This window comes from Mytilus edulis, chromosome 6 (assembly GCF_963676685.1).
Source record: "Mytilus edulis chromosome 6, xbMytEdul2.2, whole genome shotgun sequence".
Taxonomy (NCBI): domain Eukaryota; kingdom Metazoa; phylum Mollusca; class Bivalvia; order Mytilida; family Mytilidae; genus Mytilus; species Mytilus edulis.
Genome location: NC_092349.1, coordinates 81876223 through 81902866, shown reverse-complemented (window position 1 = coordinate 81902866; position 26644 = coordinate 81876223). Strand labels below are relative to the sequence as shown.

The 26644-nt window shown below is 31.8% G+C and overlaps 1 protein-coding gene across 2 annotated transcripts; it reads left to right on the top strand.

The window, feature by feature from the left end:
• The first annotated feature begins 8309 nt into the window (after window positions 1–8309).
• Window positions 8310–26591, top strand: LOC139528650 (adhesive plaque matrix protein 2-like). 2 transcript variants are annotated; one of them, XM_071324742.1, is made up of 12 exons: window positions 8310–9008; window positions 11207–11314; window positions 12216–12323; window positions 14214–14321; window positions 16096–16203; window positions 17091–17198; window positions 18504–18611; window positions 19571–19678; window positions 20075–20182; window positions 20774–20878; window positions 22004–22155; window positions 26305–26591. In XM_071324742.1, exons 1-12 carry the CDS (start codon window positions 8555–8557, stop codon window positions 26467–26469), a joined length of 1740 nt encoding a protein of 579 aa, XP_071180843.1. In that variant the 5' UTR covers window positions 8310–8554; the 3' UTR covers window positions 26470–26591. The 2 variants fall into 2 exon arrangements, with proteins under 2 accessions (XP_071180843.1, XP_071180845.1); XM_071324744.1 differs by lacking the exon at window positions 18504–18611 and having other exon boundaries at window positions 8311–9008.
• The last annotated feature ends 53 nt before the right edge of the window (window positions 26592–26644 follow it).

Here is a 26644-nt window from a genome sequence, read left to right as displayed (position 1 = left end):
TGTACATATATCACGAACTTGTGCAAATAAAGTCTCTTGTAACTCCGTTTCAATATTTCTTTTTGAATGACCTTTCATTTTTTGGGTCCTTATAGTGGTCCGTGTTTAAAATCTGTCAATTTCTTTGAAAAATCAGAGACAACTATTTGGATTAAAACAACAAAACCGTTAAAGTGTCGGTTGTTCAAAAAAGGATAAAAACCAAATATAATGGAGTTATCGTCGTGTAAATAGGTAAGTAAGACTATACATTGATTTCCGTTAGGTAGAAAAAAGGAGGAGGAGGGGTACAACTTTGTAGTAAACCATCTTCAACATTGGATATACACTCGTCGTCCCCCTTTTTTATCCGAAAGCAAAACAATATGTAGTCTTACTAACTTTTTAACATGACACTAGATTTTTATCTATTCTATTCACTTGATTCAAGATATAAACCCGATTATAATCATGTCAAACAAACAAACTATATAAAACATTTACGTTTATGTATTTTATGTATTTTTTTCAATTCATGAATATATATTAAATCGCATCTTTAAATAAAGACATAAAATTAACTATTATGCAGAGATCTATTCTGGATATTAGACAATACTGAAAAAGTCTAATTTCCATGTCCCGCACTTCACCACATGGCAATTATTTGTTTTTATTCGACCATCTTTTTTGAAAATTTAAGTTTCAGTATAAACTAAATTATATAATGTACCCAATCCTGCCAATTAAACACTCATTCTTATATTTCTTCCTATAAAATATTGTAATTTAAATGTTCAACATCCCCCCCCCCTAAAATCATATTGTCCGCCGTGTTTTTTTTTGAAAACTTAATCATTCAAATAATATCCAAATTAATTAAACAGGCGTCCGATTCTCACATATATGATATATTATATAAGAAACTTGCCCCTAATTAGTCTTTTTATATTATAAATATAGCATGTAATAAAATTTTGCAAATTTGAAGAGAAAAGAAAAATGTAAATTTAGAAACTTTTTAAAATTGATTCACTTTGGTAAAGGAAAAAACTGGATTTTTTTGTACCATTTTTAAAATTGCCATTGTTTCCTTATTAAACAATTGTTTGAATTACAGACAACAGTTCCTAGGTCCCCAATGTGTGTTCTTCTATTTATGCTATTAAAATACCGGGTCTAAAGAATTTTTGTTTGTTTTTTCCTTATTGCCAAACATTAGACTTTTTCAGATATTGTCTCATATACCTTTATCTGGAACCCTAAAATAAAAAGAAAAAAAGGATTTTTTAAATAACATCTAAACCCGTTCAGAGCTACATGAGCAAACGGGACCTAAAAAAATACCAAAATTCTCAAAAAGACAATTTAGCCTGAGGGTGTTTGAATCTTAGTTTCTCCATTATTTCTAAATTTTATCAACGGAGATTTTAAAAATAAAAACAACACCTTACATATTTGATGAGTCAGAAGCGCTTTTCTGATATTACCTCAAAGCCGAATATTTGAAAGCCAATGATGTACATAGAGGGATCCAGGGGTGCCATCGGTCCCCCTTTTCTGTGAATAAATCGACTCTTCCCGGTCTGCGTTTGAACTCTCACGGTCGATTTCTTTAACAAAAATAATCAGACAACAAGCTGGATTCAAACAACTAAGCTGTAAAGTGCGGGTGTAAATTGCAGCATATACAAACCATATATGTACATTGCCGAAAAATATTAAAAGCAAAACGATTTATGTTAATGTAACTGGTGTATTCATGAATATGAATTGATTAATGTCTCTGCATGGTGGGTAGTGAGTTAATTTATTGAAAATCATACAATATCTTGATATGTATATGATTGTAAAATGTATGTATTATAAATAAGTTGCATTATGTGCACATGCATATCATATGTATAATTTATGCAAATGTTCAAAAAGGCATATTTACATGTACAGGTGCGGATCAAGGATTTTAAAAATTTGAAGGGGCTGACAAGCAACGTCTGGGGTGATACTTGTAAAAAGTCTTTGCATTAATCATACACGAATTCCATAAGGGGCCTCTGATTTCGATGAGATTATCTCGCATATACGACCAGCTAGACTTGCTACATGTCCCTTCCTTATTATTTGTTTTTTTCAATTTTGCCGCTTTAACAATTTTACTGCTATATCTAAGAGATTACCATGAAAACTGACAGAAAGGGCATTGCCGCAATCAGTAAACTGGCAGTTTTCAGTCAACATATAAATTAGTAAGAAAGAAATAAGAGAAAGGGGCCTTTAAATCTAAAGTGTTTTCCTTATACTCTAAACCGTATGACTGACATGTCAGTATACTACGGTGAACAGCGGTATACTACTGTTGCCTTTATATGTCCCTCTGTGAGAGACACTTTGCTCTAAACCTATTTTACACAGCTCAAATATCATAAAGTTACAACAACCCTTGACATCTGCAATGATACCGGCATAATCTTCAACTATATGATTATTTTTTCAACTTATCAGATACACACGTATTTCATTCTGTTGGTTTATTATAATCACAAAAAAGACATTTCTGGTTGTATTTTCTATTCTCATAAATACGTATTTCAGTAACGTTACGAACACAAGTCTACAACTCATAATTTGGGATCGTATATCTATGCAGGACCTTAATTCATAGCCGGGACCATAATTACCCATTTTAGGTAATTTAAACATTCGGAAGTGCATATGTCGGAACTCTCGTGACTTTTCCAACAATATCAGTGTAGTGAGAGAACGAGAATAGAAAATTCCCCTGAAAATACTCATCATAATGTTTGATTACTAGCAAATTTAATTTAAATTTAATTATTAATTGTTTTTGGCTTTTATCTAGCTGTCAGTAACTGCGAGTACTCTCAAATCGTATTTTCTTGTTAATTCGACCTGTTGATACTATTTATAATGTTTTTTTGTTATTTTAAATTAATATGGATCTTGTCTATATACATTATTTGGAATATCTTCTAATTTTCACTTCTTCATACAACATTTGTATGAACTTCAGGATTAATCTCCTTCAATATATACAGGGAAGTTTTAGCTTCTTCTTCTTCTTCTTCTTCTTCTTCTTCTGATATACAGTTACAGCTTCATTGATTGAAGATTACGAACTGTTGCATGCGCGGAGTATATGATTAAAAAATATGAACAACAAGAATGTGTCCACAGTACACGGATGCCCCACTCTCACTATCATTTCCTATGTTTAGTGGACCGTGAAATTGGGATAAATTCTCTAATTTGGCATTGAAATTAGAATGATCTTATCAAAGGGAACATGTATACTAAGTTTCAAGTTGATTTGACTTTTACTTTATCAAAAACTACCTTGACCAAAAACTTTAACCTGAAATTTGCACTATCATTTTCTATGTTCAGTGAACCGTAAAATTGGGGTCAAAACTCTAATTTAGCATTTAAATTAGAAAGATCATATCATAGGGCACATGTATACTAAGTTTCAAGTTGATTGGACTTCAACTTCATCAAAAACTACCTTGACCAAAAACTTTAACCTGAAGCGGGACAGACGGACGAACGAACGGACGGACGGACGAACGAACGGACGAACGAACGGACGGACGGACGAACGAACGGACGGACGAACGAACGGACGGACGGACGAACGGACGAACGGACGCACAGACCAGAAAACATAATGCCCCTCTACTATCGTAGGTGGGGCATAAAAATTTATTTTTAAATTTGTGGAATACTTGGTGATATTTACATGAAAGAAAACAACAAGTGATTAAAAAGTATGTACATTGTTATTTATAGAATTAAATTATGTTGTGGAGAACAGTTGGAGTCAACTGATCTCTATAGGTTTCAATGGTTTGACATGCTACAACAACTTGTGGTAACAAGTTCCATTGGATGATTGTTTGTGGAAAGAATGACCATTTGTAGCTGTCTTTAGAGGTGGATATTTGCCGAAATGTTTGGGTATGTAATTTTCTTGTTCTAGTATCGGATGGTATGAGGACTAGTGATGGGATTGCAATGAGTCCATGGATGACCTTGTAGAACATGATAAGTCTGGTTTTGAGGCGGCGCTCAGTGAGTGAGGGCCATTGTAGTTCGTTTAACATGGATGTAACACTACTGGTGTTGTGGTAATTGATACATGCATATCGGGCCGCACGCTCTGTACCATTTCAAGCTCATTTTTATATTCTGCTGTGTGTGGATCCCATAGACTACAGTCATATTCAAGTTTTGGTCTCACTATTGATTGGTAAGCACGGGATTTGATACTGGTGTTAGAAATTTTTAAGTTTCGCCTCAGAAAGCCAAGAGATTTATTTGCATTTGATATGATGTTGTCGTAGTGATTGTTCCATTTTAAGTTAGACTGTAGGGTTACGCCGAGATATTTTGCAGATGTTACTGGTTCTAAAATATGGTTATGTAGGATGTAATCGTGTTTAAATGGTTTCTTTTTTTGTGTGATGGTTAAGATTGTGCATTTTCCTGGATGGAAGGCCATGAGCCAATCAGCCTCCCATTTAGCTGCTGCATTAAGATCTTTTTGTAAATTTGTGCAGTCTTGTTGACATGTAATTTCTCGGTATATAATACTATCATCAGCGAAGAGTCGTAATTTGCTGTGTTCGAGGTATTCTGGAAAATCGTTAATGTAAATTAAAAAGAGTATAGGCCCAATGACGGTTCCTTGGGGGACCCCTGATGTTACTGGTGCTGTATTTGATGTTATTCCGTCTATTACCACTGTTTGCGTACGGTCTGATAAGAAAGCCTGAATCCATTTTAGAGTGTTCCCTTGAATGCCATAGTATTTTAGTTTGTAGAGTAGACGTTTGTGGGGAACCTTATCGAAGGCCTTGGCAAAATCCATAATAATGAGGTCTGTTTGTATATTTTTGCTGTTGTTGTTATGAAGTTCTTGTATAAATTGAATTAGTTGTGATTCACATGATCTCGATTTTCGGAAACCATGTTGGAAGTCGTAGAGTATGTTATTTGCCTCTAAATAGTTCATAATGTTACTTGTCACAATATGTTCCATCAATTTACAACAAATACAAGTGAGTGAAATTGGTCTATAATTTTCAGCCTTGTATCGTTCGCCCTTTTTAAATGCTGGTGCAACAATTGCATGTTTCCAGTCTTTTGGTGTTATTCCCGATTCCAGAGATTTGTTAAATATGGTGGTAAGGATAGGTGCTATTTGTGCTTTAAGTTCTTTTAATAAACGTCCACTGATGTTATCTGGACCACTTGCTTTGTGTGGATTTAGTTTATGTAACAGTTTTTCAACACCTGGTGTAGTGATGTTCTAACAAGTCCAAACAAAGCCATGGCAAGGCATCAGTGTGAAACCCTTCGAAAATAATCACTTTTGAAAAAGAAAACAGTTTTAATAATTTACAGGTAAATGAAAATAACTTTGTCGTTTTAGGTATACTACGTATGTGTATTAAATTCTCCCAATAATTAGGAATACCAAGAAAGTTCTGTCATATAAATTAATAACTTAACACTAGATACAAATTAGGGTGAATATCAACAATAAAACTATACAATTAGAGCTAGCTAAAACTTCCCTGTATATATTTAAGGAGATTAATCCTGAAGTTCATACAAATGTTGTATGATGAAGTGAAAATTAGAAGATATTCCAAATAATGTATATAGACAAGATCCATATTAATATAAAATAACAAAAAAACATTATAAATAGTATCAACAGGTCGAATTAACAAGAAAATACGATTTGAGAGTACTCGCAGTTACTGACAGCTAGTTAAAAGCCAAAAACAATTAATAATAAAAAAAATCATGCATCAGACACTATAATCAACTAACACACATCCCAGGGATTTATTATTTTAACGTCATAAACAGTCAGAGAAGACATGACTTGTGCAATCTAAATATTTAATATTTTATTATTCCAAAATCATATCTTTGGGTGGGCACACCATGAAGAGTATTTCACTCTCGGTCGATTGATGTTGTTTTACCAAATAATGAACTGTTCTATAGTCATGACCAAATCTAGACGCGCAAACTAACATTTCTTATAAGTGTTAAACAGCTCCATAACGCAACACACCATATAGTAAACACACATATAAATTTTGTACGTAATTCTAGCAGGCAATTCAACAAATGCTAGGGTTTCTCCCATCTATTTTATATCATAACAAGGAAGATGGAAAACAGTACTTCAAATAGTTAAGTATGCAAAAACGTCTGTAAATTAGGTTAAGTGTATGACACAAGTCACTCCACTTAGTTTCTTTTTTCAACTTCGCAAATTAAAAAGTAGCCAGCGTTAAAGTTTAAATAGATCATTTTTTGTATTATATAATGAACGTGTTTCAGCAGAGGGTTATTGATAGCTCACGTTTGTAATTTGTCATTGTTTAAACATAAGTTGAGGAAAATTTTGTTTAAATATCGGAACATTTTTAAAAATATCTTAGCTCCATATCTATCTTACATTCGATTAGCTAGACAATTTAGAACCTTATTATCTGTACTTTGTGTTTTGTCCTTTTGTCAAAATGACTTCAGTCGAATGTTAAGAATTAATATTCCTAAATAATTCATCACTTTATCAAAATAAACTTTTTGGTTGTTGTGGAATGGAAAAAATGTATGTTCATTATTGAACAGAATTTCCAATCACGCTATAAAGTTGTTACATCAATGCAAATCTGGGGCCGGTTTCACGAAGCTATCCTAAGACATGTCATAAGACATATCTTAGGACATGTCTTATGATCCTCTTATGACTATCCTAGGATATATCTCAGACCTCGTCTAGAAGCTGTCTTAGGATCATCTTAGCTAGGACATCCTAAACCTGTCGCAAGTTCTTTAAATTTTCAAATATAAATATGATCTACGGGAAAAAATCATGTAAATGTAGTATGACTTACCATAAATTATTCTAAACGTATTGATTAATATAATGACATAATTTGCAAAATAAATATAAAAAATATATATAAATTATCTTTAAATAATAAATCAATATAAATATGAAATTTTCAATGCAAAATTAAGCAAAAAGAATATAAAATTATGACATTGTTTTAGTACAAGTGAGTTGAATTCAATTTCGACTTTATTGGTTATAAAAGGTTAAGAGATAAAATCGTGCAATTTTTATATCAATACATCGAACTTTCATTGTTGACAAATCCTGATAATCCGTCAATGTATATATGTTTTAAGCAGGAACAGGAGAATAGATAATTAGATATAAATAATAAGATATTTTTTTCAAAATTAATATAAAAAATGAATGTAATTCATATAAATAAACGTATAACTACCTAAGACCATCATAAACACCTCTCGCGTTGTCCTAACTTAATGACCAACTTTAAGAGAGGTCTAATTTAGGACCGCTTTGTGAAACCCACTTAGGACTAAGATATGTCGTAAGACCATCCTAAGACATGTCTTAGTCCTAAAACAGCTTCGTGAAACTGGGCCCTGGTCATATCGGCAGAATAGATTGACAAACCACGTTTTCTATACTAATGGCTTATTGTCTGACATTTTACATCTTTCATATGCATTTTTGCAGTACACACATTTTGTAATAACTACTTAAATATACCATTAAGATTTGTTCACGCATGGGTAAGTTCATCAAATTGTATGTGCATAAATTTATAAATGTGTATTCATCAATGTTGCGGAATTGGTCCACTTCGTGTTATGCGGAATTGGTCGACTACATATGGTGCGCAGATTTGTGCAGTTGTATTTGTTGAGAATAACATGTCGTCATTTTAAGGTTATGCAGTCATGGTATTTTCCTTTTTACTTATTGTCTTACGACCAACGATATTGCAGTCATTTGACCTTGATCCCCTTCTTATGGTTCAGTCTGCAAATTAAGTGTTCGTGCGTAGGTCAGTTTTCAGATACATGGTCTATTTATATGTAAGAAATAAGGAAAGGGGTTATTGATGTCTTACAGTTGTTTTCCATTCTTTTCTGCATACTTTTATTTTACTTTTTTACTTATGTATTGTAATTTTGAAGTTCTAAATAGTAACATAATATGAAATGTATTCAGTAAAAGTGTTTCACGGAAATATAAAATAATTGTGATGTAATTTCAACTTAGCTATGAGATTTTAAATCTGTCATTTAATTAAAGATTTTAACTTTGAGAGAGTTTTTGCTCAAGATTTCGGGTTTTCCATTCTTTTCTGCATTGTTTAATTTTACTTTTTTACTGTTTTTACGTATTTTTTGTAATTTTGAAGCTCTAAGTAGTAACATAATATCAAGTGGACTCAGTAAAAGTGTTTCACGGAAATATTAAATAATTGTGATGTAATTTCAACTCAGCTATATTGTGATCTTAAGAGGGTAACGAAAATTGGATTTTTTGCAACGTTTTGGCTTATCAAGTGTAAAATATATTTCTGTACATGATAGGCTCATTATTTCCTCATTCAACGTCTTGTGTGCAACATTCTACTTGCAAAGAAAGAAATTATCTCGTTAATGTGAATTTAAGAATCCTTATTTACAAGTTTAATTGGCTGAAATGGAAATGCAGTTAGTTCTTATAGTATCTTTAGTCTCGTGCTACTGCACCAAATACGTGATTGGTGTTACTACTCAAAGTTCGGAGAATGATGTAGTTAAGGTGAAAAACCTCATAGCGGAAGTTACCGTGATGAAAAACAATTACCAGGAATTACTTAAAAGAGTTAGGAATATTGAAATTGAAATTGTAGATCTGACAAATCAAGAAAAATATTGGAAAAATGAACTTGAAAACATAAAGAGGTACATGGCATGTCAAATTGAAGAGTTGAACGATATTTATACAGAGAACAATGACAAGCTGAATGAAACAAAAGCTGCGTTGATGAAAACTATGATTTCATTTAGTCAGTCACTGACGTTAATGAATCAAACAATACAAGAACTGAGTCATAGTCGACCGGAAACCCTTCGATGTGAGGGCAATCTTACAGAATGTAGTTTTACATCAGGTTCGTATGTTTATCATGTTGTTAATATAGTATGATTGTCTTAGATATTTATCTGAAACCTATGATCATTAAACAAGACATGACAATTTTTATTATTACTATATGAAGAATGAGTATCAGTGTCAAACTAGCTGTCCTATAGCCAGTTCCCTATTCCAATTGTACTAGTTTATGCAATTGACATGTAAATAAGTAAGTTACGTAATTTTATTTATTTAGTCGGGCATGATATGTACAGATTAACATAGTAAATATGAGCTCTACGGAGCTCTTAACCGAATAGATATTTAAAAACAAATAATAAATCATAAGCATACAGATTACACAGCACACATAGTAAAGCACATGCATTATACAATAGATAAGCATAATGCATACATTTACATTAAAACAAGCAAGCTACAAAAATATCTTATTATTATCTAATTATTTATTCTCCTGTTCCTGCTTAAAACATATATACATTGACGGATTATCAGGATTTGTCAACAATGACAATTCGATGTATTGATATAAAAATTGCACGATTTTATCTCTTAACCTTTTATAACCAATAAAGTCGAAATTGAATTCAACTCACTTGTACCAAAACAATGTCATAATTTTATATTCTTTTTTCTTAATTTTACATTGAAAATTTCATATTTATATTGATGTATTGTTTAAAGATAATCTATATATAAATTACTTTTATTTTTTTATATTTATTTTTGCAAATTATGTCATTATATTAATCAATACGTTTAGAATAATTTATGGTAAGACATACTACATTTACATGATTTTTTTCCGTAGATCATATTTATATTTGAAAATTTAAAGAACTTGCGACAGGTTTAGGATGTCTTAGCTAAGATGATCCTGAGACAGCTTCGAGACGAGGTCTGAGATATGTCCTAGGATAGTCATAAGAGGATCATAAGACATGTCCTAAGATATGTCTTATGACATGTCCTAGGATAGCTTCGTGAAACCGGCCCCTGAATCCTACTTCGGTATTACACTCTCGCCCAAGGTGACACAAGTTACGTAATATTTTTTAAAAATTATCAAGTTTGCAGTTCATGCATATTCCTTTGCATTTGCATTTGCATTTTTTTGTAAAGTTGCTAAATATTGTAAAACAATTGTCCTCCCACATTATGTTTACTTTGATATCTTCGATTTCAGTGATTAAAATTCAATTAATGTATTTCAGATTGACATGCTAAATACAAGTAGAGATTAACAGATTTTAAATTACAATTAGCGTGAATTTTAAAAAAAGTTAAAATATTAAAATTGAATTATTTTATATTAATTGGGGTGTTAAGTTATGTTGATCATTTGTATCTAATAACTTGACCAACTTCTTAATATAAGTCAGATTACTAATTACTTTTTCAAAACACAACGATAGACATTATCTATTAACCAAGGTCTGTTCTTTGCCTCTTAATAAATCAAATCAAATTTTGGAGGAATGCAACATAATTCCATATTGCAGTCCTAAGTATAAAATCGTCCAAATTATTTTTGCATATTGTTATTATAAATTGTTTTACAAAACTGATCGCCCTGAAGGTCATAGAAACTAACTATTTGATAACAACTGCCATATTTCCCACTTGGTACAGGACATATTATTTTTTAGAAAACAAAAGGTTGGTTGAACCTGATGTTATGGTAAGCCAAATCCTCCTGCTTATATGACAATCTATAAAATACCGTTAAACTGACAACATTACGTCACAAAAACTAAGTAAAAATAGATTCAAGAACACTCAGGACAGAAAATATATAAAGAAATTATATAATAGTACATTTCGACTTTTAAACCACAGAATAACAACGAGCACCTAAAATTAATTTACGACAGTTCACAAATACAGCAAAATAGAATTATGAATATATGAAACGTAAATGAAATGAAATAAGGAATTATGAATAGCTGTTTTAAAGCAGTTTGAACAATGCAAAATATTTCAAAGAATATGTGGTCTTTTTCATGAGCGGGATGTATTGCCAAGAGGAAAATTGTATCAATATCGATCTATAAATAATAAATATCATATTTATTTGGATTCCAAATCTTGGAATAGAATTAGTTTTTTTTAGATGTGAAAGTGTTATTATAAATGAAATAGATCTATATTTAACGGATAATTACTACGTGATACAATTAGATTGTTTTGTTTAATTTTTTTGTCTTCCTTCAGTGACACCATGCAACAGTAGTCCGTGTGTGAATTCGGGATCATGCTTAACTGTAAATGGCAGCAATCTATGTTTTTGTCCTAAGGGATACTCTGGAAAATTATGTGAAGGTACATTACTTTGATTGTATTAAATAGAATAGTACGGAGCCCTGTTGGTCTCACACAGATTATAAAGTGTCTTTTAAAGTCCTGTGCTGAAGATGTGTAAAGTCTAGCGCTGGAGATGTAAAACAAATAGCACAGAAACCAATATATACACAAATTTGTGTTGATATAAGTTATGATATCTTAGACATTTGAAAGAACTCTATTTGTACAGTTCTGATCAGCATTAAAATTATTCTTCTATTTAATTTTTAAATTCTTCACATTAGAAAACAGAAATTAGTGGTTAAGGGGGTTCGCGGGTCTAAATCATTTATATAGGATTTGTCTATATTTTTCTATAAATGAACTTTATCTTATAGTTAATAGAAAAATAAAATAAAAAAGTGGGGTCACCGTTCATTTGCGCTCACAATCTGCCTTCGAAAGAAGCATACATTTTAGTAAAAGCGTCTTTTTTCGGTTGAAGTAATAGGAGAAATAAAGGTAATATCGAAATAAAAAAAGGAAATTTATTACAGAAATTGCTAAAATTTTACAATAATTTAGTTTAAGTACAGCTTATATGGAAATTATATTAAAAAAGATAGGTCACCGATGAGTTGAAAAAGATATTTCAATTTTAGAGCCAAAAAATGGCATTTTTCCACCAAAGGGAGATAATTTGGAACTTTTTCAATGATGTATACATTTTGAAAGTCATCTGGGGCCAACACGAATTGATTGTTTTGAATGATTTTTATACCATATGATAAAGTAACAATTACAAAAGGAAATAAATAAAATTTGTAATGAAAAACAAATGTTTGATTTTTTTTTGAAATTTTTATACCCTCGAGCCTCCTTAAAAAGTTATTGCATATGGGGTTGAGCTTCCTACTATATATCTTAATCAATTTCACAGTTGATCCGTGTGACAGTCTCCCTTGTGGAAATGGAGGAACACAAACTTTATTAGGAACAACTTGTCAGTGTTCATGTAGAAGTGGCTTCTCTGGATTATTATGTGAAGGTATGTTTTTCTGTGGGTTTTTTTTTTTTTTGTTTGCTAATTATTGCAACCATTTGAATTTTGTTATAATTGAAAAAATTCTCAACCAGTAAAAAACTGTATGACTTATCAACCACTAGTTATAACGATGAGCGATACTAGTATATAAATTGTAAACTCATCGGGATGACAGGGCAATGATTTTATAATTATTAAAGTAATCAAATTATGACATTACGGAAATGAATATTGAGAGTATCGTAACATAATGTAGTATAACATGATATACATTATATTGATTATATTCATCGTTCCGTAAAGCGACGTAACTTATTCCTGTTCAATGAAATAAAATGTACAAAAAAAGAAGAAAACAAATGGATACTTTCTTATGAGATAAGGTGATATTATTAGTTACACAGTGTGCCTCTGATCACACACGATATATATGGGATTTATATTGAGTGAGAGCGTACTATTAAGTCGCTAGCACATTGTGTATTCATCTTATTTGATATCTTAACGTGTGGAATGCAGACTAGTGGATTATTACAGCAAACAAATCTTCCATAGTGAGAACCTACTTACATTGGGCCTTAAATAAAATATATATCAACAAAAATAATTCGTTATCCTTTCAAAAATGTCTCTATTTATTTTATTTGCAATCATTTGTCTTCAATTTTTCCATCTATTGTCAAGGGGAAACGTTTCAGATTAATTTTTCAACGTCGTGTTGTGTTATATATAGGGACACGCCCACTTTACAGAAGTTATATATCTCACAAAGATCTCACAAACATGTTTAACCCCGCCGCATGTTTGCGCCTGTCCCAAGTCAGGAGCCTCTAGCCTTTGTTAGTCTTTAATTATTTAAACTTTTAGTTTCTTGTGTACTTTCAAACTGACATGTAGTACCAATCTCTTCGAAAAAGCAAGGCTACGAATAAGTGAGGGGTCGTCTCAATGATAGATTATAAGTCCGGAATATTAACACACTTGGATAAAATTACATTTATCCTAAACCACACTTTAGAAAAACTCAATACATTTTTATCTTAAGATAGGGTAATAGCATTCGACTTACGCGATTTGTACTTAACGATAAGAAAAGATTACGCCAGACGCGCGTTTCATTTACAAAAGACTTATCGGTGCTGCACGAATTTAAGAAACGTAAGAAGTCCCAATAAAATACAACATTAAGGTGGTACCTAACACTACAGGGAGATAAATCTGTAATATCAGCTAAACGTTTTATTCACGTTGTGTTGTTAAGGTAATATTAAAGTTTCTCATTGATCAAAACTAGTCTGTCAAACTGCTATGTAACCAGTGTAATTTTTCTGATAAAATTGTTGGTTCAAATTTTTTGAAATTTTTATATTTTTGGCAAAGGGTTAAAGTAAATACTTTGTCAAAATTTTATGAAAATTAAACGAGCCAAATTAATTTTAGTCAAGGTGTTGGGTAACAACTTAAAGAGCATACTACCTTTGTCCTAATATATAACAGAGGGTTATTGTTTTTCCCTTTAGTATCAATTGGCACAACGATATACACCAATATATATGATGACATATAAATGGAATGTTGAACAATAAAGGCAACAGTAGTATACCGCTGTTCAAAATTTATAAATCGATAGAGAAAAAACAAATCCGGGTTACAAACTAAACCTGAGGGAAAGTATCAAATATAACAGAACTACGACACAACAGAAACACAAATTTAAAATGTAACACACACAGAAACGAACTATAATATAACAATGGCCATTTTCCTGACTTGGTACCGGCCTTTTTGAGGGGGAAATGGAGGGTTGAACAAAATAGAGTCTTAAAATAACATTGCAAATATTCCTTCTTAAGTAACAAGTGAGACTGATATTTATTTTTTTTAAATTTGCAGTAACACCATGCACCAGCCAGCCTTGTCTATATGGTGGTAGTTGTGTTATATCAGGAGACAGCTATAGCTGTAATTGTTCAAAGGGATTTTCTGGCAACTCCTGTGAAGGTAAGTTTAACGATGTATATATATATATATATATACGTCTGAGTCAGTGACAACTTTACAACAGATGTATCCATCGGATCGCCATCAATGATGGTGATACATGGCTGTGTACATAATGTATATACAACTCGTCTAAACATCAACCCAACAATGTTAGATCTGTAAATTTGCTTTCGCAAATTTTTGGTTCTTCCCTCGCCGGGATTCGAACCCATGCTACTGTGATATCGTGACACCAAATCGCCTGCACTGCAGCCGTCCCGCTAGACCACACGACCACCTGGGCTCTCAAAAAAAGAGCTTTCGCTGGTCGTGTGTTACCTTTCTTCGTCAGTTTTAATCTAGCGGCGTACTACAGTACATGATATATAAGGCATGACGATGTTATTGTTACAGATCAGCTAAATTGTTTATAGTAAAGGATCCTACAAATTAATGTAATATACAGTCACAGAAAATAATTATATTTATAAGTACGTCTGAGTCAGTGACAACTTTACAACAGATGTATCCATCGGATCGCCATCAATGATGGTGATACATGGCTGTGTACATAATGTATATACAACTCGTCTAAACATCAACCCAACAATGTTAGATCTGTAAATTTGCTTTCGCAAATTTTTGGTTCTTCCCTCGCCGGGATTCGAACCCATGCTACTGTGATATCTTGACTCCAAATCGCCTGCACTGCAGCCGTCCGGCTAGACCACACGACCACCTGGGCTCTCAAAAAAAAAGCTTTCGCTGGCCGTGTGTTACCTTTCTTCGTCAGTTTTAATCTAGCGGCGTACTACAGTACATGATATATAAGGCATGAAGATGTTATTGTTACAGATCAGCTAAATTATCTATAGTAAAGGATCCTACAAATTAATGTTATATACAGTCACAGAAAATAATTATATTTATAAGTACTTCTGAGTCAGTGACAACTTTACAACAGATGTATCCATCGGATCGCCATCAATGATGGTGATACATGGCTGTGTACATAATGTATATACAACTCGTCTAAACATCAACCCAACAATGTTAGATCTGTAAATTTGCTTTCGCAAATTTTTGGTTCTTCCCTCGCCGGGATTCGAACCCATGCTACTGTGATATCGTGACACCAAATCGCCTGCACTGCAGCCGTCCCGCTAGACCACACGACCACCTGTGCTCTCAAAAAAAGATATATATATATATATATATAAATGAAACTCATGACTGAAAAGAATGAAAAAAAGAAAACATACCGGAAAGTCCCTTTTCAAACGGCATAATCAATAGCTTAAGACTTCAAACGAAAGAAAAACAACTGTCATATTCAAGACTTGGTATAGGCATTTCCTTATAATTTCATCCATGTAACCGCTATAAACTTTCTTCAGAAATCAAAGCGATGTACTAAATAAACTAGAGATGAAATTTGTATTCTGATCAAGGATAAGTTGGTGACATTTATTCTGTATAAACAATATTTAGTCAGATTTGCATTTTAATACATAATATCAGTTGTACTATACATGAACGGAGTATACATCGGATGTATACTTAAATTAGAGAAGAAAAAATCAACAATAAAAAAGTTAATTCAACGAAAATGCAAACTTTTATCGGTATGCATGTTAGTTACGTCTGTAATTTCGAGACCGTATCATTATCACGAATTCCGACATTTTTATCCATGCAATGTTCTAATCAATGTGAATAATGAATAAAGTTAATCTATATAAAAATTTGAAAATAACTACTTAAAAATATAAGTAAATAAATTTTGCTCTAGAGACACCATGCAGCAGTAGTCCTTGTGTAAATTCCGGGTCATGCTTGAATGTCAATGGCAGCTTTGTGTGTGTTTGTTCATTGGGATACTTTGGCAAATTATGTGAAGGTACGAATTATTGATCAATACAATAACTTAAATATTTTCAAAACTAATAATATAAGACTAAATTTATCAAGATTTGTTTCGATATTAGTAATATTGCTGAAACAAAGAATATTGCAATTTCTATGTAAAACAAATTATGGCCAGAGTTAATATAAAATCGTAAGTGTTATTCAGGAAACGATGAAACAATATTTTATAATAAAGGTTTTGTATTAGACAGGCACGTTAAAACGGCTATTTAAGGTGGTACCCAACACTTGCACTAAAATTAATTTGGCTCGTTTAATTTTCATAAAATTTTGTCAAAGTACTTACTTTGACCCTTTAACAAAAATATAAAAATTTCAAAAATTATGAACCAACCGTTTTGTCAGAAAAATTTACACTGGTTATATAGCAGTTTGACAAACACCAATTTTGATCATTGAAAAGCTTAATATTCCTTTTACAACACAAGGTAATTAAAACGTTTAGCTGACTTTACAGAGTTATCTCCCTGTAGTGTTAGGTACCACCTTAATATGCTTATACATATGGTACAATACAACTGAACACCAGTCGTATCTGCAAATTATTGTCGAATGGCAAAGTTTTTTTCCCCCTTGATATTACATTTATACGACAATTAGATATAAGAAGATGGGGTATGAGTGCCAATGAGACAACTCACCATGCATGTCGTGAAAAAAACTATCAAAAAGAATGGGAAAAGCAAAAGCAAAAAATTGGCATCAGCAACTTCATATTTCTGTATAGATACTTGTAAAACAAAACACTTTGTTTTTGGAATTTCATTCATTCAAACAGTTCTTATAATATTCTATATCGGTGGGAACATTATATTGCATGAAATTTGGTTCTCTTTGATATATGTAATAATTTGACAGTTGATCCATGTGACGGGTTTCGTTGTGGAAATGGAGGAACAAAGACTTTATCAGGAACAGTCTGTCAGTGCACATGTAGAGGTGGCTTCTCTGGATCATCATGTGAAGGTATTTCTGTGTGTTGTGTGGACATTTCTGTTCATCATAGTTGCTACCATTTCAAATGCATACAATTGTTTTAAAACGTTTTCAATCAGATTGAATAGAAGATCATTTGACGATGGACAATGTGTATAATACAATTCAACGAGATCAATTCGGTTAAAACTATGAGTTTTTAATAATAGCATGTCTACCAGTTAGTGAAAATTAAAAATTCACCGATCATAAATTTAGTCTGAAACCTTATTGACTCCTTGAATCTAGACAATCAATTCATAATAAATAAAAATACATGTTTATGTACACAACAAATTTTTACAGTTTTTATTTTTTTTAAATAGTGCTATAGGTTACACAAGAGGGTTTTCTTGTGAATTAATCCAAAAGAACGCTACATCACATTCTCCGGTATGATATACCAGATAAATAGAAAACACTGTTTAAGTCTATGAATGAATTTTAAAGAAATAGATAAGCAACAAAAGATGTTGAAATTTGATTATATTATGTTGCTCACAGTGATAGAATATTTGAAAGTCCTGAACCCAATTCGTTGACAAAAATACGGACAAGGCTAAAGGGAACATACAAAACTCATATAACAAAGGCACAACATACTAAATACTAGATAACTTAAGACTTAGCAAAATTACTCCTACCAAATACTATGGGGTGATCACTTGTGCTCTGGAAGGGTACGCATTCCCTAATGGCACCAATCACGATGATCATGATAGGTACGTTCAATTAATGAAAAAGGCAACAAAAAGGATCAAAATGAAATCATCTATCGAAATTGCACTATGCTAGTGGAGATAACATTTCCTAATCTGAACCGATTAAATACAAGAAATCTAAAAAAGACATTAGTCGTATTTTCATGCATGAACAGAAGTATTGGATATTGCACGTATCGAAGTATTGGCATAATGGCATTTGATTAACAGTAAATAACAGAGGTTTCAAACTCAGTAATAAAAGGGGCGGTTCAAGTATCTTATTTTGTGCTAAATATTTATAAACGATATAGGTTTTAGCAAGCCTCAATCAAGATTACGGAAGCAAAAAAAGGCGCATCAACACATGATAAGGTATCCGTTAGCTGTTCAACAATTAGGCAAGTTTTTGTTTGGTAAGTTTGAATGGATCAAGAAATGTTATCTAGTTGGCAGCTGTTATATCTTTTATATGTCTAAATTTTATTGATATTGTGTGACTTTATACCTCAGTCATGTTTACATGTTACACAGTGATATATAGTTGTGTGTCGACAGTTTCTTAAATGTTGAAAACGGTTGCTTTTGCATTTAGTAACTCCATGTTCAAACAACCCATGTCTACACAATGGTAACTGTTCTGTAGCAAGCAGTAGCTTTTCCTGTAGATGTCCCGTAGGATATTCTGGAGACTTATGTGAAGGTAAGACGCAATAAAATATATACTTAATACATACTTTGTTAGTCTTGTATGATTTTTAATTTTAGTTTCTTGTATATAATTCGGAGTTTAGTATGACGTCCATTATCACTGTACCATCATACATATTTTTTAAGGGGCTAGCTGAATGACGCCTACGGATGCGGGAGTTTTTCGCTACATTGAAGATCCATGGGTGGCCTTCGGCTGTTGTCTACTCTACGGTCGGGTTGTTGTCGCTTTGACACATTCCCCATTTCTTTTCTCAATTTTATTAATGTGCAGTTTCATAAATACATTAAATGTATCATATTTACTGAATTTGATATATAAATATGTTGCAGTCCTTATTATGATTTGTAATATATAGTTGCCATGAAGTATTTTTTCAAGAATTAACATAATGTAAACACGTTAGTTTAATTATCCCAAATATAAACCTCGTCTACAGATATAGAAAGTAAATACTTGAATTTATATTAAGATAACAAGCAACAAAAATCGGTTGGATTTATGGTTACTTTCTACTGTGTGCAAAACCAGCTTATACATGTTATAGTTAGGGTATTACTTATAGTTGCTCGTGTGTAAAAGTATAAGTAAGGATTTAGTAATCAACTTTTCCTTCTTCAAGAAAAAGTGCGCACACATACCAAAGAAATAGATTAGCTTGCCTGGATTTGGAAAAAACAGTTGGAACTTGAGGTCTTCAATATTTTCCAACTGCGTACTGTATTTGACCGTGTTAACCTTTTCCGATTTGAGCGTCACTAGTGAGTCTTTGGTAGAAAAAGCTGCGCGTCTGGTATTAAAATTGATCTCACGTATTTTAAGTTAGTTAATATACTGGTGTTGTACACCAACTATCAAACCAGTCTTCCCTTTTGTAGCACCTGGTCCTGTTCAGTAATTGATCCATGTGTTTTCATTTTTCGAAATTTAAGTATTTTTGTATGTTTCAGTAACTCCGTGCATAAGTAGTCCTTGTCTAAACTCAGGAACATGTTTCAATGTGGATGGCACTTATACATGTGCATGTCAGAATGGATACTCAGGCACACGTTGTGAAGGTACAAGACTATTTAAATCTATACATCATCTTCAAATAGGCAAAAATACATATGTATTGCTTGAACTTTACGAAATTTCTATCTTTTTCTGGTAACATTTTAAGTTTGTACTATTTCTTAGAAAGATCATTTCAGGAATCATCTCAGTACTCTTAAATGTAGTCAATATACTTAAAGTTACAATGCAAAATGACTGCAGTCAACAATGGTAAATCATAAAGCTTCAAAGAAAACTCAGAATTGAGCGAATATAATCCCGACTAAACATGTAAAGTGAAGGTTTGGCATCAATTCCTGATTCATAAAATAACAGAAGAGAATGAAAACAAATAACGGACACGAAAGTTGTTCAATACCTAACTGATCAACTTAACAAGGATAACTTTTGTATTCCAGTTACACCTTGCAGTAGAACCATCTGTTTGAACCAGGGAACTTGTTCCATTGTGAATAGTAACTTAAGATGTACGTGCAAGTCTGGGTTTTCAGGGAGATTTTGTGAAGGTAAACTTTTCACCAGATTTTTCATTTCTTGCATATGTCTGTTTCAAATTATGTAGTACGATATACGAAGTCTTAGAAGCATATATCGTATTCATTTCAATACCATTCACTAACAGATATGGTATTTCCCGTGAATTGAGGTATAAAGCTGTGTATTGCACTAACTGATACAGTATATTCATTAGCTTTGGAAGTTGATTGATAGTTTGCCTCAAAAAAGAAAGATATGACTTATAATCGAATGAAACTTATCAAACCTGATGTTTACGTATACTTAACTGCGTTATCGATGAAACTTGTGTTGTGTCATTTTTATTTTGATCATTGCGTTGTTTGACGATCTATGGTGTACAAATTTTTATTCATGTTTGGTATCTAAATAGAAACGTCATATTTCCTATAATGGTAAACAAAAAATTGTGTATCCACAAGACACTTACTTTCAATTTATAACGAATACCTCTGTGTCATTTTGAAATATCCATTATTTATGCAGATGAACATCACAAATTAAAAAAAATTAACAAGTACGCAAAATTATGCTCAATTAATTCTGAAAAAAACTCACCGTATATTTTTTGGTATTTTCAGTGACACCCTGTACATCAAACCCTTGTAGATGTGGAACATGTTCTGTATCGGGTAGTAGTTATGCATGCAGTTGTCCATCTGGGCTCCAGGGTAGTCAATGTGAAAGTAATTTTATAACCTAGTTATAAAGTGGTGAATGTAGATTATAAACAAGTGGCAAACTTATAAAAGATCAATGTCCATCATTAATGTTTCGTTTCTTTTAAAAACAAAAATCAAATCAAATTTGAAAAGTAAATGTATCAAGGAGAATATAAATGAGAAAATTTCGGTGGACAGATTTTTAATATAGTTATACTTTGATCTTTAAAAATGTTTAATGAAGGAAGTATTAAGTTATGTCGTTAGTTACTGGACAACAATCAATACTATCACTCATTGAAGGTATCGTCTATTCAATTATGACGTTGCAGGGTTTTAAACAATATTAAAATTATAATATTATTTTCCTCTTTCGTACTCAGCGAAACATGAAATTGAACTTAAAATAGTTAATTTGTTGTTTAACAGTTTGGCTGTACTTTTTAAAATTTGAAAAATTCAGAGCAAAATATATGTTAACACTTCAGAGGAAAAGCTTTTAAACAAAGACAGGGTGTATGAATAAAAAGTGGATTCATCCACATATAATAGGCTTAGCACAAACTATGTATAATTGTAAGAAAACCCCTGATGAAGTCTTGAATGTATGTCAAACACTACGCTTGGTATTTGTTAAAAAAGGGATACATGGAAAAATTTAATCGAAATATACAGTAATTATGTTAAAGAAATTTGATTGCTTACCCGTTATTTTGACAGTTGTTGTTAAGTCTTCAGCGTATATACCATGCATCATGGTAAAAATTCACATTAGCAAATATATTTGTTCATTGACAGGTAGAAGATCTCAAAACATGTTGTAATAATAGAAATCACAACTTAAAATTTATAAGGATCAAATATAGATAAGACAAATCAAAATGAGTAAAATGACATGCAAATAAAACCCTTAAAATCATGTGGATAGAAGCATGTTAAGCCAAATGTTGTTTTACAGTTTTGATCACTAGCAAAATTACTTGTTTGTATCAATTGCTTTTTAAATGCATCTATACACTTCCTTGAAACTAACTTATCTAAAAAAAAAAATTAAAGCACATAGAGTGTTCTCTTACAATTGAATATTCCACTCTCATATATGGGCATTTCTATATGACCATTAAATGTTCTTGTCTAATACAATTGTAGTGTTGTTTACTGAAACGATTACTTCTCCTGACTTTCCTTCAACCTATACCGATAATCTTAACTTAGCTTGGACTATCGATGCTGGCAGTAGAAACAGAGTCGAAATAAGATTTACCAGTTTCGACCTTGAGACCTGTTGTGATTATGTAAAGGTTGGTAGATTAAAAATCAAGTTTTTCATATACAATTGACAAACTGTTAAAGGTCAGATACAAAACAGACTAGGGAAATCACATTGAAAGTGGTTTTGTTTTCTTTTATATACTTTATTAATTTATCAATTCGATGATTTATGATTTGAAATGTTTGTCACTCCACAATTTTGTTATCAATAATCTCTTTTAAAGGGTATTACTCAAATTATTTATTGCCAAATCATACTAATCCAGTTTTTTTTTTCACAATTTTTAACTAGCTGATAACTATAATGAGGTCGACGAAGATGCATAAAAGATCACTTGAATTACTATAAAATCAGCCCCTACAAACCCAGCCTGCTCTGTCCAAAGATGATAATCTGTGAAAACTGTTGATTCAAATTAAAATTCCATACATTCGTCTCAGCATGTTCAAATTGATGCGATTAAAGCAATTATAACAGTAACTGATTTGGTTTCATTTGAAAGTTTTCTGTCAAAGTTAGATAGTTGACTGGCAAAAAAAATTGCAATCAAGATTTAAGTCAAGTTTACGTAAACTATGGTTATTAATTACATGTATCAACATATCTTGAAAAATTCTAAATATATCCAATGCAAATATGTGTTAGGCCAAGGATAGTTTTTTTAGCACTTGTTAACATTCCAAACATGTTCATTTTGTTGTGTTCGACTCAAATCATAATTGTTTTTCATCTATTATGTTTACATGAGGGCAGGAATGTCTTTTTTCCGTCAAACGTCACAAAGCCCTTTCCATGAAAAAAAATATTGACAACAACGAATAACTGCCTCCGTACTCAAGCCTCGATATTGGACCCATAGAAACCTACGACGCGAAATGCGTAAGGAGCATTTAAAGAGTTGATGGATAATCCGGATTCAGAAAAAAAGTCATAGATTAATCAGAATGAATCAGGCAAACTGCAATACCCAACCTTCTTTTATTTCTGCCAACCATCAAAATGTATACAATACAAATGAAATGACCAAACCAAATATTCTGCAAAGTACTTCGAAGACTTGGCCATCCCGAAGGACAACAATTTTGATAATGATTTTCTTGATATCTGTATTATGCGCTACTCACTCATACAGCAATACGAGGAAAATACCTTCTCTGAACTTCTAGATATCACGTCAGACGTTGTAGCCCTAGCGATAGAAAAATAAAATTTCCCATGACCCATCTAAATAACTGCACAATCCAATGAATGAACACCTGCACTGTCAGTATACAAATGAAAATCGGCATTTGAAACCAAGTCTAAATTTTGGATATATGTAAAGCCATTAAATTATTTTAAAAAATATTGCCACATTTGCAAATCATCTCGTATTCCTTTGGTCAATCTTTTAAAATGATAAGGTGTTTTTACATCTTTAGAAGAGCCATATCCTAATTGCTTATCGGAAGGATGAGCCCTTGCACAAAAAAAAGCCAACAAACGTGTTAAAGACTTTATGAGCTTCTCCAACAAATATAAAATCATCAAGATAATGATCCAAATATACAGAATGCGTTTTATTTTTTACTGACCAATGCAAAAAGGTTGAAACACTTTCAAATGTAGCACAACTAACAGAGCATCCTATGGGCATTGTGTTCTGTATATAGTAAAGGCCATTTAGTTTTATGTCAAGTAAATTAAAATGACCGGGATTACATATTAGTAAAGGAAATGCTAATTTAATATCCATGATCGCCATTAAAGCTGAATTCCCCATTTGTTTAACATTTTTACTGCATTGTCAAATGATGATAAAGTGACCTTGGTGAACTGAGTATCAATCAAATCGTGAATACTTTCATCCGGATGGTTATTAAAATGAGTTATCCAATTTCTTGGGAACTAACCCAACAGGAGATCACCGAAGATTTGAAACCGGTTGATGTTTGGATGGGCCTGACACTTGACCTAATATTATCTCATTATTCAATTACTTTTTGTACTTCAGTAGGTTTTTGTTTTTAACAGACAAGTTCAACCGCACTTACATTATTAGGATAGAATTCCAGAAGCTTCGCGAGTTCATTAAATAAACCGGAGATGTTCGTTGAGCAGAAATATTAAACTGGTATAGGTATAGGAAGATGTGGTATGAGTTCAAACGAGACAACTCTCCATATATACATGGTCTTGATATTGCTCTGAAAACAGTAAATTATCTTTTGTTAAAACCTCCTTTGGGGTTTTGTCTATAAGCAGAGTTGTTTAGCAAAGTTGCTATGTTATTCCTCTAAAAACCTTGATGGATCAGTATTTACTTGAATGTCCATAAATCGACAACATCTTAAACCAGGATGATTAAAACCACATTTGATACATGCATGCCTGTGTTAGCAATTGCATTAATTTGAAAAACCACTTAAATTAAAAATCGTAGCATTTATAACCAACGATACCTTGTTGTTGTTTTCGAGTAATGGTAGTTAAAATGCGTAACCATAAAAAACATTTATGAATGACCCTTTTTGTGTATCATTCCTTGATACCCTCAAACGAAATTGTTGGTTATTAAAATACTATTTTTCAACAGGATGATCAGCCACTGCACTCCTTATTATAAACATATACGAGAAAAGTCACTTTGTCTTTCCATGATACCTTTCAAGCCCTGTGTATAAGCAATAAAAGAATCAGTCCAATCTTTAACAGAATTAATAGCATGTTTTTTTAACAATATGTGTTGAATAACCATCATATCGTCATCAATGCCAATTGTGTTTTCATTATTTGTTTGGCTGTTAAAATTGTTACGATGCAAATCAATTTACTTAAAAGTACAAATGTTATCATTAAACTTTTGGCTTATAAATATGTAAACTTTATAAAGCGAGGTAACATAAGAGGTTCATCTAAAACTTCATTAACCTCACCTAAGGCAGCTAATTGCGGCTCATTCAATTAAATGACTACATAAGGTACACGGCCACTTACTCATTTTCTTTCTAAAGTACTTCTTCGTTTGCATCAGCTAGAGGACTATTTGCAAGAAATAACTTTCTTTTACAAATTACAGAAATTAAAATCATCCGAAAAATACAAATGTATAAAATATTTATAAGTATCAATGAAACATATGTACTTATCTTATGTCTGAATCAGTCTGTTCTTTTTGTGTTCCTTCAGTTGAAATCATGAAAAGCATGCAATTTTGTATCAAATAAAAGCGGTTAAACTGATTATGAAATTCTGTTGGTAAAAGAAATACTCTCAAGTCCTTCAAAATTAAATAAAAGTTAACTCTAGTTGAGCAGACGATAATATCAATTTATTAAATTGATTTAATGCTCAAATTAAATCTTATTAATTAAGTAGTATTGCTTATTTGTAGGTATAACAAAATTATAAGTTTGTTTTGTTTTGTGGGTTTTTTTATTTTGTTTTTTTTTTAGCTTTTTATCATGATGAACTCTTGCCTATATTTTGTATATAAATAAAGCTTGAAATGTATACGTAGATACGATTTTATAATGTCAGTTGGAATTGGGATATAATCACACTAACACAAAAAATATGATATGGTCATTGTAAAGCCAAAAAAGGTTTACCTTTTAAAAAAGGCAAAGTAACTGAAATAGTATTTTTGATAAAACAATCATAATAAACATTTAGAAATACAAGACCAAAAACATACACCTAAACTGTGTCGTTTTAAAGACTACATAGCATGACTCACTAACTCTCCGTATTCTGAATGCTTAAGAACAATTTTCCCCTAGAAATTATTTGGATAATTCTAACCTAGCACACATTTTGACAGTTCTACCCTAGAATTGATTATAAAAGTTCTACCTGAGAACAGTTTTGGACAGTTCTTAAACCAATATAACTGCTCTAGAACAGATTTTTTTTACAGAACTACAGCATGTACAGTAGACTAGTTCTATGGCAGAATATTCTGACAGTTTTATGAAAGATGTATCTGATAGTACTAACGAGAGTTTAGATCTCACTAAGACGATTAGGTTAATGCGGTTAATGTATTAATTTGTTTTATCTTCGTTGAAATCATCAAACTATTAACGTACTAAACGTTTTCAATATTAATAGAAAATTCAAACAAACCAAATAATATTTGTCATTCTTCATATTAAAAAAAAACAATTATTAATAATTTATGCATTTTTCTTTCAAGGTATACAATGGAGCGTCATCCAGCAATCTCCTTGGATCTTATAATGGAAAAAATATACCATCAAACCACATAACGACTGGCAGATATATGTACATTACTTTTACAACAGACAGTTCGGTTGAACGTAAAGGATTTAGTGCAAATATTTACAAAATATTAACATAATAGTATGTTATAGAAGTTCGAGGGCATATACAATACACTTCAAACTTTAAGATATACCAATGTCATAGATCTTACAATTTCTTTATTAATATCTGTAGTGGAAACAATAAGCTTTAAATGTTGAGATTATTGATTATTTCCTATTAGCTGAAGAACCGTAGCACTTAAGAAAAAT